General features: G+C 37.8%; 1 protein-coding gene across 2 annotated transcripts in view; it reads right to left on the bottom strand.

Annotated features, from left to right (window-relative positions):
- Positions 1-2,625: 2,625 nt before the first annotated feature.
- RFTN2 (raftlin family member 2) overlaps positions 2,626-18,134 on the bottom strand; it is a 30,206-nt gene continuing 14,697 nt past the window's right edge. For both annotated transcript variants that reach the window (XM_010007359.1, XM_010007360.1), the window contains 4 exons: positions 15,553-15,674; positions 14,329-14,432; positions 8,150-8,228; positions 2,626-3,099 (listed from right to left, as the gene is read on the bottom strand). In XM_010007359.1, coding sequence (XP_010005661.1) covers positions 2,830-3,099; positions 8,150-8,228; positions 14,329-14,432; positions 15,553-15,674 — 575 coding nt within the window. In that variant the 3' untranslated portion in view covers positions 2,626-2,829. The remainder of the gene's footprint in view (positions 3,100-8,149; positions 8,229-14,328; positions 14,433-15,552; positions 15,675-18,134) is intronic.

Here is an 18,134-nt window from a genome sequence, read left to right as displayed (position 1 = left end):
ACCTGCCCACCAGGCACAAAGCACTGGTGCTTCCACTAATCTGTAGAATAGGATAAGCATGCAGTCACTCAGACCAGCTTTCATGTCTCCAGCAGTTTCTTCTGGGTTAGTGACTTTTAGAGAAAACAGGCCAATTTTTACTTTTTTTCTTCCCTTTCAGGAGTTTTTTAATCACCTCTTAAAATCCATGTTAGCTTTACACACACCATCCAGCACCCAGGAGTTCTACACTTAGCTGAACTGATACCTTTATTTGCTTCAGACCTGCTATTTACCACTTCCAGGATTCCCTTGAGTTCCTGTATCAAAAAAGAATGCTCAAGAATTTACTCCTCTGGTACCCTCTCTCCATGCCACTCACCTTAGATGCCTATCTTGGCCCCTGTCAGGTTGGCTTTTCCCCACCCTGTGAAGAACTGTATTTTATTTTCTCCAATGCAGAGCCTAAATGTAGCTTAGACATCTGAGGTGAAAGACACCAGAGTGCCAGAAAAAAAACACACCTCAATTCATGTTCCTACAGCATGGGCAACTTTGCATACTGTGAGACAAACAGCATTAAAAAAACAGATGTCCTTAACTATAGAGGAATTGCTGAATGGGTTCAGAGGCAACAATTTCACATATTTACATTAATTAAAAAGACTAGAAAGAAATTTAGAGGTTTGCAGCACAGTCAACCACTGTGACACTCAAAAGCAAGGACTAAAGCACAGTTAGAACTGTGGGCTACTGAACCAGAATATGGCTTCACTTCATTTTAAGAAGAGCCCTTCTTGCTAAACAAGTGTGGATATGGCCATCTAAACAACCTGAAGGGACATAAATCTACGGGGCCTGATGGGATTCACCCACAGGTCCAGAGGGTGGTGGATGCAATTGCTAAGCCTCTGTCCATCATATTTGAGTAGTTATGGCAGTCTGGTGAGGGTCCTGCTGATTGGAAAAAAGGGAACATTGCCCCTATTTTTAAAAAACAGGGAAAAGAGACAACTGAGAAAACTACAGGCTGGTCAGTCTCACCTCCGTGCCTGGCAAGGTCATGGAGCAGATCCTCCTGGAAAGTCTAAGGCACATGGAAAATAAAAGAGGTGATTGGTGACAGCCAACATGGCTTCACTAAGGGCAAGTCATGCCTGACCAGTCTGGTGGCCTTCTGAAACAAGGCTACAGAGATTGTGGATGGTGGCAGAGTGACTGATGTCAGCTACCTGGCTCAAGCCAGGAACTTGATCTTTAAGGTCCCTCCCAACCTTGATGATTCTATGATAATCTGGAATGCATCCAGAGCATACTCAGTATCTACCCTTGTTCCAAAACAGAATGTCCCTTGTGCACATCCCATTAATCATGAAGGGAGAAGTTACGTTAGAAACATGCTAACATACTGAATTTTCTGCATTTTCAACAGCTGATATGGAAAGATCTCAGTAAAATTACTCCTTTTATCTACTACTAAGGTTAACTGCATTTAATTTAGTACTTTATACATTGTTATCTTGTTATATAAATAGTTGTAGTGCAGTTTAGGATTCACTACTGTCAACCATCTTGATCAGGGATACTGCTTTATACAAGGTTACAATAGCTTCTTTGCTATACTTAAAAATGCTTTACCTTGAAATATTCAGAATTCCTAGGTTTTCCATTAGCTTGTGTGACGAGCATTTATAATTTTGGCTTCTAAAAAAACCTGAAAAATGCAGATTTTATGCATAGTAACATTTATCTTCTGAGATGCGTTTTTTTTTTTCCCAGCTTTTCCTCTGTAAAATATAATTTTACAGCAGCAAAAAACCACGCCCTGTTCATGCCTCTCCCCACAGAGCCCTACCAGTGTTAAACTCCCTGAAAACAAGCTGCTCCTCCTGAGGGTGAGGGTGGAAGCACAGCAGCTTCATTCTTTCCTCTGAACATTCTTTCTGGTATTTGATGCAGTTGAATAAACTGTACCCAGTGAGACACATTTAGCCAAGACATTTTTATATATACATTAGCATATATGTGTATAGTCTAGTATTTCCTACTAAGTACAGTCTACTTCCTCCCATATGTTATCAGCCTCATTGTGCACCTTTGCTGTCAATGCTTCTTAGTGAGTTTCTCCAACTAGTCAGAGTGCAAATTATCTTTAGGGTGGTGAGTGGTTCTTCATTTCCCCTCTTAAGTATGAATATCATTATACAGGCTATATGCTTGGATAACTTCTGGCTTAGAAGTACAAGGAACCCTGCTAAAACCTGCATAGATTCAATTGGATTACAGGAGCAAGTGTCTGCCTACAGCCTCGAGAGGTTTTCTGTACATATCATGTCTGAATGTAGCTTTAATTATTAACACTCTAATGTAAGACATATTTCTCTTGCCTTGCGTAAACTCAAAAGCCTAGTAAAATGGAAATTAGATTAAAACTTAACAGCCACATAAGTTCATTCTTCTTTCTTCACCCCACCAATATATGCAACACCCTTAAAGAAAATTAATATTCCTCCAGCTTGTGAAAAATAAACATCCTCATTCCTTTCTCTCTTACACAATTCAAACTATCAGTGTTCTGCAGCATTTGCTTCCTTGCTTGTCAAAAGCATTAACAAGCTAACAGAGCACCCAGTCATATAGTTATTCTCTTAGAGGCAGGAAACCAAGTTATTTTACAGTAGTATTATTACTACAGTAGGATTAATGCAACAAATAAACTAACAAAAATATAAAAAGTCTAGGAAGACTCATAGGATTATACCAATGCACTTAAAGTAATATGATTTAAAAAAACCCCAAATAATATGTTTGTGCCAATTCTGTACATGTCCATCTGATGCACTTACTTCATTACATACATGTGACCTGAGTTACTCCATCTTCCTGGTCAAATTGTCCATCATCCAGTTCCCTTAATACTCCATCACTGCTACTGAAACCTGGAAAGCCTCCATATTGGGAGGATCCCTCCTTGATCCAACATTGTTCAGAAGGAGACAGGTGAAACTCATCTGGTGCTTGTCCAATTTCTGCAGGGCGAGAAGTAGCCGTGTCTGATCCAACACTTCTGCTGGAGACTCTGCCTTTTTCCTCCCCAATATCTTGTCTTAGGGATTTCTTCTGAAATACAAGAGAAAGTTTAAATCCTAACTTATTTAAGGAAAAAAAAGCCAAACCCTTTGCGGTGAGTCATGCATGGATTTAACTCAAGCTGCATTTTAACATAAGGCAGCATCTAACAGTACAGTTAAAACTATGAACTACACTGCAGAAAAACCTCCAACAGATAAATTTTTGTCCTCTATAAGCTTCAGAAGACACAGAGAAGATACAAGACATAGTCAAGATTCAAGAAAGTGCAAACAAATGCTAAGAAAAAATACTTCACCAATGCTTGGTTCTTCTGAATTACTTGGCAGAATGACTTACAAGTCTCAGGCTACACTAAAGCCAGCTGTTTGAAGAAAGCACGATTTCTGTGCCTTCTGTACGTGTCTAATGTACCCTGCCTGATGCTTTCTGCCACATGGCACATGCATGTGCTGCCCTTTCTTGTGCTCTGCAGGGATGAAGGCTTGAGGGTGGCACAGATCCTGCTATCAGCCTCCTCTCAGCTTCAGAGTCCCCCCTCTGCCCAGAGGGGTGGGTCCCCCATCTCCAGCTACCACAGTAGCCATACACAGGCTCACTCTCCTTTAACTTCCGTACTCATGTGCCACCACGTACAATGTCTGGCTGGTGCACTCATCTGCAAGCTGCTCTGCAAGTAAGTGCATGTCAATCACAGTTCTGTCTAGGAGCTTCAACAAGAGTGTAATATTTGATAAAGATGTGATTAGAAGTCATTGACATTGAGCGCTTTAAGAGTGTGATCTGACAACTTCATAGGACTGAAGAGTTCCCACAGATTCATCTCATGGCAAGACTAGAATGCTTTCCCATCTTTCCAGCTCTGCCTGTAAAGACCTTCAGAGGCTTCCTCTGAAAATGGCAAGTACAAGTTAGCAACTGGCGTGTAGAGCAATCAGAGAAGAACAACTCGGTATAAATACAACCTGACATTACTACTGGGATCTCCTGATGTGCTTCTTGCTGAAGTGATGGCTGTCAGTGCAAAACAAAAGAGCAAGCAAACTGATTTACACAAACAATAGATCTATCAGACTATGCTAAGGACTATGCTGAGGCATCACAAATACAGAGATGTATTTTCTTTTAGCATCAGGAGCTACTTGTGGTATTCAGATCTGTGATGATGCAGCACCTTCAGAGGCAGCACTGGTGCCCTGAGTCCCAACAGCAGGACATGGTCAGGAAGGCAGAAGTGCCCTAGCTGCCTCAGCATGATCACTGCTACAGCAGATGTTTTGCCAGGGGACACAGCCCTGTCCACAGAAGAACATCTAGCTAAAACAGAATCCAGCCTCGACACAGAGCTGCATTTCAGTGAACAAAGGACACAAGCGCTCTTGCAGGGTGATTTGCGCAAATGCCAACACCTTAAAAACTAAACCACCCTACAACTGCTTTTGCCGTGCCCAGGCAAGTTCTGTGCCCCCCTTCTATACATTGCTACGTTCTTCTCAAACCCTTTTGAAACAGCACTCAAACCCATGTGGCTAAAGGATATTTATTTAGGGAAACTGTCACAGGAGACACTGGAAAATTAGACTAAGGGGAAATAGTGGTGCCTCAGGAGAAACAGAAGGAAATTAGCTTCACCTGGATGCCATAATAAAAGGATGAAGAAGTCTGCTCAGGGGAAATAAAGAGGAAAAACAAGAAAACAGAAAGCCCTCAAGCACTGTGTGGTTCAATCTTGGATCTCCATCTCTGAGCTATTTCTTAGAAAAGCAAATAGTATATGATAAAGAAAGAGCCCACTGTGACAGTACAGGCCTCCTAATCCAAGAGGCCTTTGAACCATTTTACATAAATGATAATCCAGGTCATAATGCACTATCCCACGAATATCCAAGAAGGCAGAGAGATGAGCTGTGAGGACACAACACAAATACTCCTCAGAAAAGATAGCTTGTGGAAATAAGAGACAAGGTATTAAGGGTTTTCCCTTCAATTCTTTCTGAAGCAAAACTTTTTAGAAAATCACAATGCTAATTTTAACAACAACTTAAAAAAATAACATGCTAAGCACACAAGCAATCAGTACCCAGTGCACTGCTGCCATTCTCCAGAGCACAAGCCTCAGAGGTCCAACAGCTGGACCTGCCCGTGGGACAGAGTTCCTGCCATGGCCAGACCCCACTGTGCTGTGGAAAGCCAGAAAGGGATGTGATCAGAGCCCGGGGGGATTGTTACTGAAGTGTTAGAGGATGCCTGGATGGGGCTGCTTTCTTATCCAGTTAACTTGTTGGCTTCATATTTTGACTTTCATAGGTAGCTTTCTCCTCAAGGGATTAGAGTTGCAAACATGCTAAGGATATGTATGCTTAAACAAACTAGGGTGCAATTTTTATTCTTTTTAAGTTAAATTATTTTAGGTATTTCTGTGCTTAAAAAATGTTTTAAGTTGCAGACATAACACTTTTTAACACCTTTGATGTAATTTGAACATAAATGAAAATATATAAGTACAAATGCAAATGAAGATGACATGTCCAACAACAGAGCAGCAGAGGAATTAAACGTTTTTAATAATGTCTCTAAGGGCTTGATAAACTTGTACAGATGAGTGGTCAATGTCCAGGGAGCATTTTTAATAAATATAATTAAAGTTCCTAGAGCAAAAGTTAATGCTTTCAGATTTTAGTAGCTTGTTTTACTCCAATGTCCAGGGAGCATTTTTAATAAATATAAAGTTCCTAGAGCAAAAGTTAATGCTTTGAGATTTTAGTAGCTTGTTTTACAACTAAAATCTAGCTACTCAATGCAAAGGTAGTGTGACATTCTATACCAGTCAGGTATTAGTAACAAATTTAAGGATCTAAATTGTAATAAAGCTGTCATATGCTGTTTGCCAATTCAGACTTTTTGGTAAAAAAAACCACAACAACAAAGAAGTAAAAAGATGAACATTTAGGGGAAAAACAACATTATTGGAAAAACAGAAGGAAAATATTACTCTGTTTCAGCTTCAGCCTGAACTACCTATTTATCCCATGCTAAAATGACCTCAGCATACTGAAATTTCCTGGTGGAAAAGTAAAACACTCACTGGTACTAAGAAAACACATTCAGATATTAAGTTTGTTCGGATTTTAAACACAGTAATCCTGATGTAAATAGCTACAAATAAGCCATTTGTTTACTTGTCATATGTTAATGCTTAAATCCAAGGTTTCCCACCACCAAGTAAAGTAACTACAACACACACCATTTTATTTATATAAACTAAAGCTGCTGATCACCTTACAACTGAGTGAGAGAATATAACCTGTGAGCTTAATGCTTCCTATTTTTAATTTAAGCTGTGTTTCAAAGATCTTTCAGTTCCTCAGATTGAATGTTTTTACAGAACTGGTCTGTATTATATCTCTTGGCAGAAACCAGTCTTAACCACTCTAACTTCTGTCATGCAGTTATGCTGCCTTTTAAGAGATGCCTATAGTTAGAAATAACACACCTTGCAAAGGACAGAGTATTTGTATCAGGAGTCCATGCCCTTATTATACAGAATGTTAAAAAAAGTAGGGAAGCATCAGGAAAAGTTTTACCTTATTTCATGACTGATATAACACGGTTTACATATTTACAACACTGATATAAAAAATTATGTTCCAAAACAGGCTTTCGGAAATATATTAGGAACAAATGAAAAGACTACAAAGTCAGGCATGAGATCAGGGTCAGAAGCTTTCAAACACTGAAGATGCTCAGCACACAGGGAAATTGAAGGGAAAATTGTAGGTGGAGTTGGCAGGCTCTAGAAGAGAGTATGAATGGAAAAGGAGATTAAGACATGGGCAAGGGAGACTACACAGAACACTGAATAGAAAAAAAATCAGGAGCTCAAACGTTTGCAAACAAGGAAATAAACTATAGTGTACAAAAACTAGATGGGAATTGAGATTGTAGTAGAGACAAAAAATAAAACAGGACACTAATTGTGCACATTGAATGCAGTTTTTCCAGGCATGGAAGTAGTAATTATCAGGGGACACGGTGAGAAGGAAGCTAGGCTGAAGATAAGCAAAAGCCTGGAGAAAAACAAAAGAAGACAGTGTATTTTAGAAACACTAAGCAGAGGAAAATACAGATGACTGTTAACACTGTGGAGAGAAAGCAAAATGGACAGAGAAAAGTCAAACATGAATGCAAGACATCTAGAGGCTCATGGAACTATTTATATAGACAAAGAAAGAAAAGACTAGCTGTTGTTGCCTTCTAGTAGTCTATAATTCCATGAATGACAGTTTAGAAAGTTAATACTCTGGGGTTGGACATGAGTGAAAACATCCATAGTTTTCACAGCTGCTTAAGACTATCACAGTAAAGCCAGGTTGATTAGAGAAAGGTGGAATGACCATTGAAAAACACTAAAAATCCACCATGGGATAAGACCTGGCAAAGGGGAGCTCACCAGCTCATCCTTCTCTGGCCACACCAGGATTTACTATAGCACTACAAAGGTGCAGTGACAGTTGTGACCCTGACTCTGAGCAGAATGTGGCAATACTACCAGCTACTTAACTCTCAAAGCACTTTCATACACCCACTATTACGGAAGCCTCACTCACAAGCAAGCAGTTGAGGTACAGCTGCAGGAATTACAAATCCTCTTTTTCTGTCACACGTTTTCATGCAGCAAAAGCCAACATCCCTTGACTAGATTAACCTCCAGATCACAGCATCCCTTGCACAGATTGACACTGGTATTCTTCTACACAGGTAAAAGTAGATGTTTTTGAAGTAAAAATAAAATGTTTTCTTTTTCATGTGCAACAGATCTAGGATTTATATCAGAACATTAAGACTTCCAAAGAAATACTCACAGCATAGCCAATCTCATTCACCTGACACTTCTATTACTTAAGAGCTACATGGCTGATAAAAAATAACATACCAGTTCAGCTACAAAAGCCCTCCACAAGCTTGAACTGGCTTTGAGTGAAACTCTCTTCTGCTACTTTTTCCCCAGTAATTTTGAAGTGTAGTTTGTTTCTGTGAAGTACTAATTAGTTTCTATTAATACCATAAACATGCTGCTCACCTCTGGTGTCTGGACAGCAGAATTCCACACAACAGGTCTCTGAAGAAAAACAACTTGCTTTGTGGCCAGATTTCCTTCACTAAAATGTAAAGAAAATTGTTTTAATATTTTTAAGGCAGTAATAGTCAATGTAACATGTTCATACCTTCCATAGCCAACTCTTAAGCTGTATATGTGCAAGTCCATGAGTGAGGATAGACTACCAAGTATTAACTGGTTTTTTAATTCCTAACCAGTTCTGTAATCACATTTTTAAAAGAGCATAGAACTTTGTTAAGGTGTTGCACAGAAAATAGGTATAGAACAAAAATTTGTATTACTATGATAGAGTTACTCAACATATCTGGTCTTGGAAATTAATCAAAATCTGCACCCTTATGTCTGAACTAAACTTCTTTCATCTAATCTTCTTTATTAAATGTACAGTAATGTATTACCTATTAATACTAAAAGAAATAGGCCAAATATCATGAATGAATAGGCCCAATTATGATATACGTTGAACATCAATATTCAACAAGTATCTCAATACTTTGTGGCAGGAAACTTGGGAGGTAAAATTCTTTACTGCTAACTAAGGGGTGTTTTCTAGTTGTAACACAAAATGTACCTGACACAGCAGGGTAAGCTTGCTGTCTCACCAACTATGGGTAAAACCACTCAGCTCAGTTTTTAAGCTTTACATCCACAATGAGATAAATGACACTGGCCATTGCATACGTGGGAAGTATATGCATAGGAAGGACATAAAATATATTACTAAGATAAATAAAGGAAAAAGAGGTACTTCAGTTTTTAGTCCTGGAACTTTTACAAATGTTGATACTGTTGTGGTAGATATAATTTAAAGAAGCACTGTTAATTTTTTTCCAAAGTAGATAACTTTTAGGAAAATAAATATGAAGAGGTGAAGTTGTTCTTCAGGAATCAAACTAGATGTTACCAATACAACATTTCAGAAATGTTACGTTCTTTTAGCATTGGTGACACATCCTCTTGAAGGCATCATGTTTATTCTCACCACCTTTCCCTCAGACATACAGGTCAGCACATTAATTGTACTACAAAGTCCGACTCCATGGCACTGAAAGCGTGAGAATTTCAAAACCAGAGCTCTAAGATGGGAGAGGAAAAAAATTCCTGTGCTTTTCTAAATATCAGCTACTACATTTCGATAAATTCTTCCCACTAAATCCTACTTCTGGGCAGCCTGCAATGACATCTTAATGCATAGTAAGGAAATACACTGAAATACTTGGGAAGAAGGGTAACTACAGATTCACAAGTAGGCTAAAAGACAGTAGCAAAATAGAAACACGAAAGAGACATGTAGTGAGTCCATGTATGTATCCATGATTCTACCTATTCAATCAATCATGACAGATTATTAATACACATGACAGAAATAACTAATAAAATGATGCAAGCTTGTACTTTCGTATGGGTACATCACAATCTTCACAACACAAATGAAGCTGAGAGAACAGATTTTTTGTTTCATGCCAGGGCTAAGACTGATATAATTAATTTATACTTCACATAAGTGACTTGCTTCCAGAAAAATCAGGGATTAAAATTGTTTCTATGAGATCAGAAAGAGCTTTTTAACAGCCTGCCCCAGCAGAGCTTCTAGAAGTAAGTTCTGAGAAAGTACACAAGACAGACTATTCCCAGCACACTCAGCTACATCTGATCAATAGTCAGTGATGATGGTTTTGTGATGGTGTTTGGCCCCTCACAATCTTCCTTTCAGTCCAGCTGAACTCAAGTCTGACATATTTGCATGTCTTCCCTGGATGAGAACAGGAACTACCTTAAGCTCCAATTTGTGGAGAAAACAAGGAGGCAGGAGAATGAATTCCCTTAGTTTCCTGCAGTAACAAGGTTTTCTGCTCTGAGAGTTCCAACCTCGCTAGCTGCATCCACTAAAAGAAAATGTGCTAAAATTTTATGTTAGGACAAGGAAATCAGCAGTCCTGCAACCTTATTCCACTTGAGTAGTTACCTCTCCCTGCCTCAGCTCTGTTTGGATAATACCAACTAGGAAATCTCTCTCAATTGCGAAGGCTAAGCACAATTTCTGGCATGGGGAAGAGGCTATAGCTTACTTTGTAACAGTGTCTGCATTCCCTCCAAGCAAAGGCAAAAACCGTATAGCTTGTACAAATTCTATTAGGACAGAGAAAGGACGCGATGGTGATCAGACAATAAGTCTGACCTGATTAAAATGCCACACACGACAAAGCAGCTATGAGCTTAATTCACAAAGAACTCAATGAGGGTGGGATTTCCACAGAATTTAAATGAGAAAAAAGCGCTTACAGCAAACCACTCCATAGCTTCCCTCACATTTCAACGACCCCTCTTTGCCTCAGAAGTCAGGGCATTTTGAAAACTTAGATTAAGTAGTTTGTCAGGATGAGTTAATAAGCACCAAGTCCATGTTTTTGCACTGTTTGCCTGCCGGTTTTCCAGCACCCGCCTTGCTCACTTCCAGGGACTACAGCAATCAGTGAGGGGAAATACAGGTCACTGCAGAGTAAGGCTGCTGGAGCCTTTTTTCCTGTCTCTTCTTTTAAGAGGGATGAAGAGCAACAGAGACTCTTTTGTTTAAACATCAGCCATTTACTTGTCTGCTTATGCTCTATGGGCAATAATTTTGTTCTTATTACATGCGTGTAGTTAAGTCCCCCAAAACACTGGCCAAGCCAGAAGCTAACCAGGACTGGCAATAGCTCCCATTTTTACTGATCTATTTTTTAATGCATGAACATTTTATACACAAAGCCCTTGGAATTAAGGGTAGACAAGGTTTTCTGAAAAATGAATACAAGGACCAAGATAAATTATTTTAACTCATTTCAGGTTTCTTCCACTTCCCAAAATAAAAATTTTTAAGTCCTCTGGAACTGCACAGCATTGAGACTTTCAAATATGAGACATATCAGCTTGGGACAGTGAGTCTTCTGGTTTCAAGGATCTGTTCAAAGACTATTTTAATCTAAGAAGTAATTTGAATTTTAGACCACAAGCACATATGAAATTCTACAAACTCATGATAATATCACATTACTGACTACAGTAGCTCTAAGTTACGAGTAAAGTATCTTCTAAAATATTTTTTGCAATCACTAGATTTAAATCCTAAAATCCTAAAAGGACTTAATTTTATCCTGGCTATAAAGATTCTGAACTTGGCATAGTTACTGTCAAATTCCTGAAGACATTTACCTAGTTAATAAGAGTTGTACGTAATGAAGGAGGCTCTTTACGTCACAAATATTAGTGTAGATGTGTTTTGTAATCTTTTTTTTGTTAGTTTTTTGTCAGAAATTTGTTAATATTGACTGTGAACAAAATTTAAATGCCCAAGATATAGATGGATACAACAAACACCGCAACAAATGCACTTTTTTTCATGCTCTGTTTTCTGACAACTCTGGAAAAAGAGAATCACTGACAAAAGAGGGGAACTTCTGAGGGTTATACAGTGTGGTGACCAAAAAAATCCCCAAACCACACAGTGCTGGTTTTTCAAACAACACTGCACAAAAAAAACAACTCTGTGTTTCAAGAATAGGAAACATCTACTATTGCTCTATTTGTAAGAGCAAAGATAACATTCCTCAAAGGACTGTTTCCTGTATCCAAAACCACTTATCCCTTGTAGCAGACCTACAGACTGTTGTCCCTGCCTACCACAGGACAGTGATCCATGACCCTCCACGCAGCAGGACATTTTATAGAGACAAGCATATTTAAAAAAAGGAAGAAATTCTAACAACGAAACCATACAGGAACAGACATTACAGCCTGATGTTTTAAAAAAATGTTTCAAATCCTAACTATGTAAAAACCAGAAAAGGAACACACCAGTACATGACAGCCCTGTCCCACCCCAGAACCTGCTAGCCTGTTGGTCACACTCTTGGTCTGCAGACAAGTAGTGGGCCTAACAGGTCACTGAATATCTGAGATGAGGGGAAGTTTTGCAATAAATTAGGGTAAAAATGAAAACAGATTAAAGCAAAATATAAAAGTTAATGAAAATGGAGAGCTGGCTGCCCTGCTAACATTTGATTCTTAGAATTTTCTATATAGACTTTATTGAAATTATGTTTTTAAAAATAAGACACTTATTTGCCAGATTGTCCAAAATGTTGCTTATTAATCAGTGTGTCTGAAACCTGTTAATATTCAGGCTGGGTTTGAGGCCAGAGCTCCAAGTCTGGAAAAAGAACAGCTGTTCAGCAACATAAAATGCCCTTCTTTATTGAGACATCTAACTTGCATTCCTAGGATAATTCACCACCACAGTAATGGCATCTTTCATATCAGACACACAGTAACCATCCAGGAATTTCTTCTCCTCTTTAAATACCATCACCAATGCCTAAAAATAGCATTTATGGATCACCACTTAGCCAATCAGGATAGACACACATTCTTTTTTGGGCTAAGAATTCTTAATTCCTAATTAGGAATTCTTGTTTATGGGCTTTTTCTCTTTTAGAAGAAAATTAAGTTGCTGTATATTAAATACATGATATGCACATAAACCATGAATAATCTTATCCCTTCCAAAAGTATTTTATAAGCCACACTAGGATAACATATTACTCAATTAATGCAGACACCTCGCCTACCCTTCAGGCCAGAAAACAAGAATAGATACACTCCTCGTGGGATAGAGGAGGTTTGAGGCTATAACATCTCTCTCATCCTATGACTCATAGTGCACCATGACTACTAAAATCTCTCTCCCCCATTGCATACTCATGTCGTTCAAGAAGTAGATCCCAATCTTGAAGGCTTACTCTCAATCTCTAGATTTGACCAAAGATTACAGCTGTTTATGAAAACCAGGCTTGATGGTTCACAGACCCTTAACAAGTCACCACATTCAAAGCTAATCCACTTAGACTACAAAGTTTTGTTTGAAGAAATTCAAGGATAACCATTTTGTTTTATACAGTGAAAATTGCTTCTCTTGGGATCAGGAACTTTAGAAATTAAAGATTTCATATACTTCAGAAGAAATCAAAACAGAGAGATGCTTAAAAAAAATATACCAGAACACACCATATTGTTATACAACAGTTTCTTCTGGTTTTGCATTTTACCAGTTGGTTAAAGTCAACTATTAAAAAAAAACAAAACCACCATAAACCCAACCATTATCATGTATTTCTTGACCAGAAAAACCTCCTTCTCACATGGGTGAGTTGATTTAATTATGTCAAATCACTTGAACAAAATTCCACTTTCTTGGAGCAGCTCTGAACCTTTCTATTCACATCCTTTTTCATGCTCTCTTGATTTAATACAGCAAGGTCTGGATCCAAAGATTGCACAAATCACCCTCTCTTTCCTTGATCCTTAACAAGCCCTAAACCATGCCTCAGTACATTTGTTTGATTTCAAACCCTGGCAATCTTACTCTAACAGGAGGATAAATTTTAAAAAGTGTATGCTTAACCCAGTGTTCAACTTGCCATTTTTGGTACTGTAAAAATAAAAAAAAGGCACAGTATTTTTTTTTTGTTAAAAACAGAAACCCTGGAGCCTTATAGGTGATCCACATCTGCCATTTAACCCTTCTTATGTACGTAGAGCCCCCTCAGTTATTTAAATTAATATTACAGTAAGAGAACTGAAATCCAGTAGCTCAATACTATATTTGAACTACAACATAACACCTACATTACAGAAGGAAACAGTCCAATTACTTGTTAGATTAGCACATTCTCCTCCCTAACTTGCAATCAATACTGCATTAATGTCTTGTGACAACATGACTTTTTACACAGTCTAACATAGTCATTCACCAAGGCCCTAAAAGAGGGAAACATTTCAACACTTGCTTAAACTTGAGGCATATGAGTAACCCCATTGCTGAGAACTGGGTATGTGACAAAAAGCATCCTAAATAAAATCTTTAATATTTAGATATAAACAATGTATTTTAAATTTAGGATTACTGGTCTAGTTAGAAACTTGCTGAAGTCAGCAGTCCTAAAACAGTGTGTTAAAACAGATTCCATCATAACGTTACTTACATCTCAAATTCTATATGCAAGTAACACAGCATTTTTTTCCTTTTACATTTAAGCACACAACTAATCACGAGAATACTGAGATGGATACACCAAAAATGCTGTAATCGAGTATTTGGGTACCTGTCATGTCGTACGATGGGTGTTGGCAGGACACAGGTCAGGAGCCATCCAAACTCAGCCAGCGTGTGCAATAAAGGTCCATAATCTGTTTTAATTTCACACCCCTACATTAATAATTATAAAAAGTAGTAAAGAGACTCTGCACAGGTTTTATTTGCATTTGTACACAAATTAAAACAACTCTCACTAATGACATAATCCTTAGAGGTGACATTGAACTGCGTTGTCTGGTGGAGATTCACTATTTCAAAATGAAAACAATTTGATAAGTTCAAGACAACGTAAGACGAGGAAAATAAACATGAATTTTAGGTATGAGCCCTGATTCAACAAGGCAGTCAAAGCACATGATGCTTGTTCAACTGGTCACGTTGCTAAATTAATGCTTAAAATTTTTAAACACCCTAAACAGGTGTCTCAGTTGACTTGTTTCGGTATTTACTTCCCATCTGAATAACAAGCATTTCACCTATCTACTTAAGTTTTGGTGGTTGTTTTTTTATTTGCTTGGGTTTTGGTTGTTCTTTTGGGTTTGGGTTGGTTGGGTTTTTTCCATATACAAGGTCTTAGTTTTATGCTGTTTCTTTTCACTTTGATAAATGTATTTCTCATTGAGTATTTCAGTAGTAAGCCTTAAGTATCCTCCAACAATGATTTATTTCAGATGTTATTAATTAATGCCAACAATTTTAGAACATTAGAGTATTTGAAAATCTTAATTTTATTGCTGTACCATGCTCCAGTAGTGCATGTAAATTTATTAGGAAAAATCAAGTCTTTCATATTTAGCAGTACAGTGTTACTAAGAATATATATTTGAAAACCAAAATGAATTAATTCACTATAAAATGGTCTGTTCTGTTTCTAGTTTTTGCTATTTTCTTCCCCTTTTTGTTTAAAAATACTTCAGCACTTTGTCAGTAGAGCTGCACTTACTGTCTAAGTTGATTTGGAACACATATATAAAACAAACTACTTGGTGGTTGTATTTGTTGGTATGAACATCTGTAAATGTTAGGCCAGGATCCCTGCGGTGTGTTTTTCATGCACATTAACAGGCCACAGGCCTGGCTTCATTTTTATGACTCAGAGCTTTAGTTTAGTTTATGCAGGTGGTTTAATTATATCACCCAGAATATTCATCAAACACTGGTCCTTGTATTGTAAGGAAAACCAAAGAAAATTCAAGTTGGAAACCACATTGCTAAATAATCAACAATTTACCTCAATGACTGTCCATTGTTCAACAACTATTGCATCATTTCCTTTCCTGTTAAAGCCTGGAACCCCAGCACCTTCTTCTTCATAGATAAATAATCCTTCTAAAGATTTGGGCAAATAGTCCCCTGTGAACAAAAAGACAAATCAAAACTGTAACAAAGTTTTAGGCTGATACCTTAATGAGATGTACACATGGGCTTGTTGGGCTTGTTTCTCCTCATTGAACAGTCCTCTAAAATAAACTGAGACAGCAAATAACTCAAATTTGTAGTTATTTCTGCATCTAGTTGCAATCTGATGAAGCATGCAAGTCACCTTATTATTCAAAACTCTTTCTATACAATCTGAACTATGAACCATTTTATGTTCTCAAAAGCATGAGCCACTTCTAAATTCTCATTTCCTTTATTTGACCTGTCACCTGCAGCAGACAGGCACAAACTCTTTTTATTCAACTCCAACACTGTGTGCCTGACAATCTGTGCCTGTGGTTGAGATGTGAGAGAGCAACAAGCTAAGTGAAGCACCAAGTGCAAAGCCTGGTTGCTCTTACTTAAATACGTAAATGGCCACAGGAAAAGCCTGAAACAGAAGTGATTGTAGGAAGATTCCTGATGGGAAGGAAGTTTCAGAGCATAACTCTGACTCACTTGTCAAAGCCTGGCATTATCTGGTTGGCTCATACCAAAGATGTGCATCAAATATTGGTTCCTTTTCTGATCTTGCTTCTTCTAAGAGCCATCAGAAAGCCTTCTGTGCAGATATACCTTGTCAGCTGACAGTCTTAAACTAAATCTGAACAGTAAAGTTATGTAATCCTCATAATACCAAATGTAAATCCTCTCCAATATTGCACAAAAAGATACAAAGAGATAATTGTTTTGCCACAGTTTCAGGGAAGGCAGATGAACTTAACTCCTAGCAAACGAAGAAAACTTGTGATATACAACTGGTCTGGTTTTAAAATTGACCAGATTGACACCAAAGTTGTGTCACATAAGCCAGAAATTACTGTTTTTTGAGCATGTTTGCTAACGTACCATAAAACAACCACTACTTATTCATACTATTTTTAAATATATTGCAGGTACAGATCTATGTAGTTCAAGTTATAATTATGTACATGCTAGCATACATATCTCTTCCACATATCTGCAGAGACACTGGACTTAATTTTAGCTTACACCTAAATATATGATAGTACGTGGAATTAAATATACGGCTTCAGACACAAACATGCATATCTGCACAACTCCTATAATAAATATTCAGTCTTATAAATTCATAAATTTCGACATTTCTTTAGTACTCAGACACTTAAAATGGGCAGTCCACTTACCACGTTAGAATATTTCTTTTTCTATCATTGTTCAAACAATGACAGAATACATTTTTCAGAGTTATTGACACAAGACACCATTCAGCAGCAATTTGAGACAAACCTGATTCATTAAGCATGTCGCACCAAAATCACCTCTACTGAAAGAACTGCATGGGCAGCTAACTGGTTCATCTGCTCATTCTATCAATTACAATAGTGTATCCTTGCTTAAAAGTGCTGCATGACAGATAACTCACATGAGAAAAAGCTAAAATACTGCCACAGCACTTCTAATCTTAGATACTTCTATTATAATGAGAACCTCCAAGGCAGCTGCAAATGGAGGAAAGATTACAATTATCCAAATGGTTACTAAAAGAGAACTTACCTGGATTATTCTTATGACTGCAGCCTCTTGGCAGCAGAACAAAGTTGGTAGTTATTAAGAATTAACTTCATTATTTTTATGTTAAAACTTCTTCCTATCTTAAACTGGGTATTGAATTTTGATCCTGGTAGCAAGAAGGTTCTGCTGAGTCTGCAGAACATCTGTAGGGTGCAAACCAGAGGAAGGGTTCTGCAGCTGCCTGACTTGTATTAAATGTTTTCATTAAAACAACAGCTAGAAATTGCTTATTTCACTAAAGCTGTGTAAAAGGACAAGTACTGCTAGAGACAACTCACACTCTAAGAGCAACAAACAAAACTGAGGTGAAGATGATAATTAGATGTAGACACAGACATACAACAAGTAATTCTAGTAAGGAGTGCAAGTGCTTAAATATTTTCTCCCCCCTATAAAGCATTTTAGGTTTCCCTCTGTTGGATGCCAAACTTCTACCTGGTTATAAAACTCTCCAATGTTCACCTCAAGAACAAACATTTTAGCTCAAGAATTCAGTAGCTGAAACAATTTCTTACTGTAGCTAGAGACACTTGATCAGCTGCAGAATTCCAACCACATAGTGAGCTGTGCCTTTGATTATATATCTAATTTAATTCAGCAGTGTCCTTCCTACCAGTTAGTAACTAAAACACATAACACTCAAGTCAGGCTGAAGCAGAAGCACCAACTGCTGCAAAGACACAGCACAAAATTCCTAAATAAGTCATAACCTGGGTATTAAAGATGGAATAGTCATTCACATAGAGGACAGTAGACACATACTGGGGAATGAGAAGACTGCAAAACTGTTGTTGGACAACAGCTGCAAAGATTAATTTCAACAGCTGCCAAAAACACCCCATAGTGAATTGTAACATA

This window comes from Chaetura pelagica, unplaced genomic scaffold (assembly GCF_000747805.2).
Source record: "Chaetura pelagica isolate M959 unplaced genomic scaffold, ChaPel_1.0 scaffold21, whole genome shotgun sequence".
Lineage (NCBI taxonomy): Eukaryota > Metazoa > Chordata > Aves > Apodiformes > Apodidae > Chaetura > Chaetura pelagica.
The sequence above is the reverse complement of the archived record's forward strand: the minus strand, read 5'-3'. Positions and strand labels throughout refer to the sequence as shown.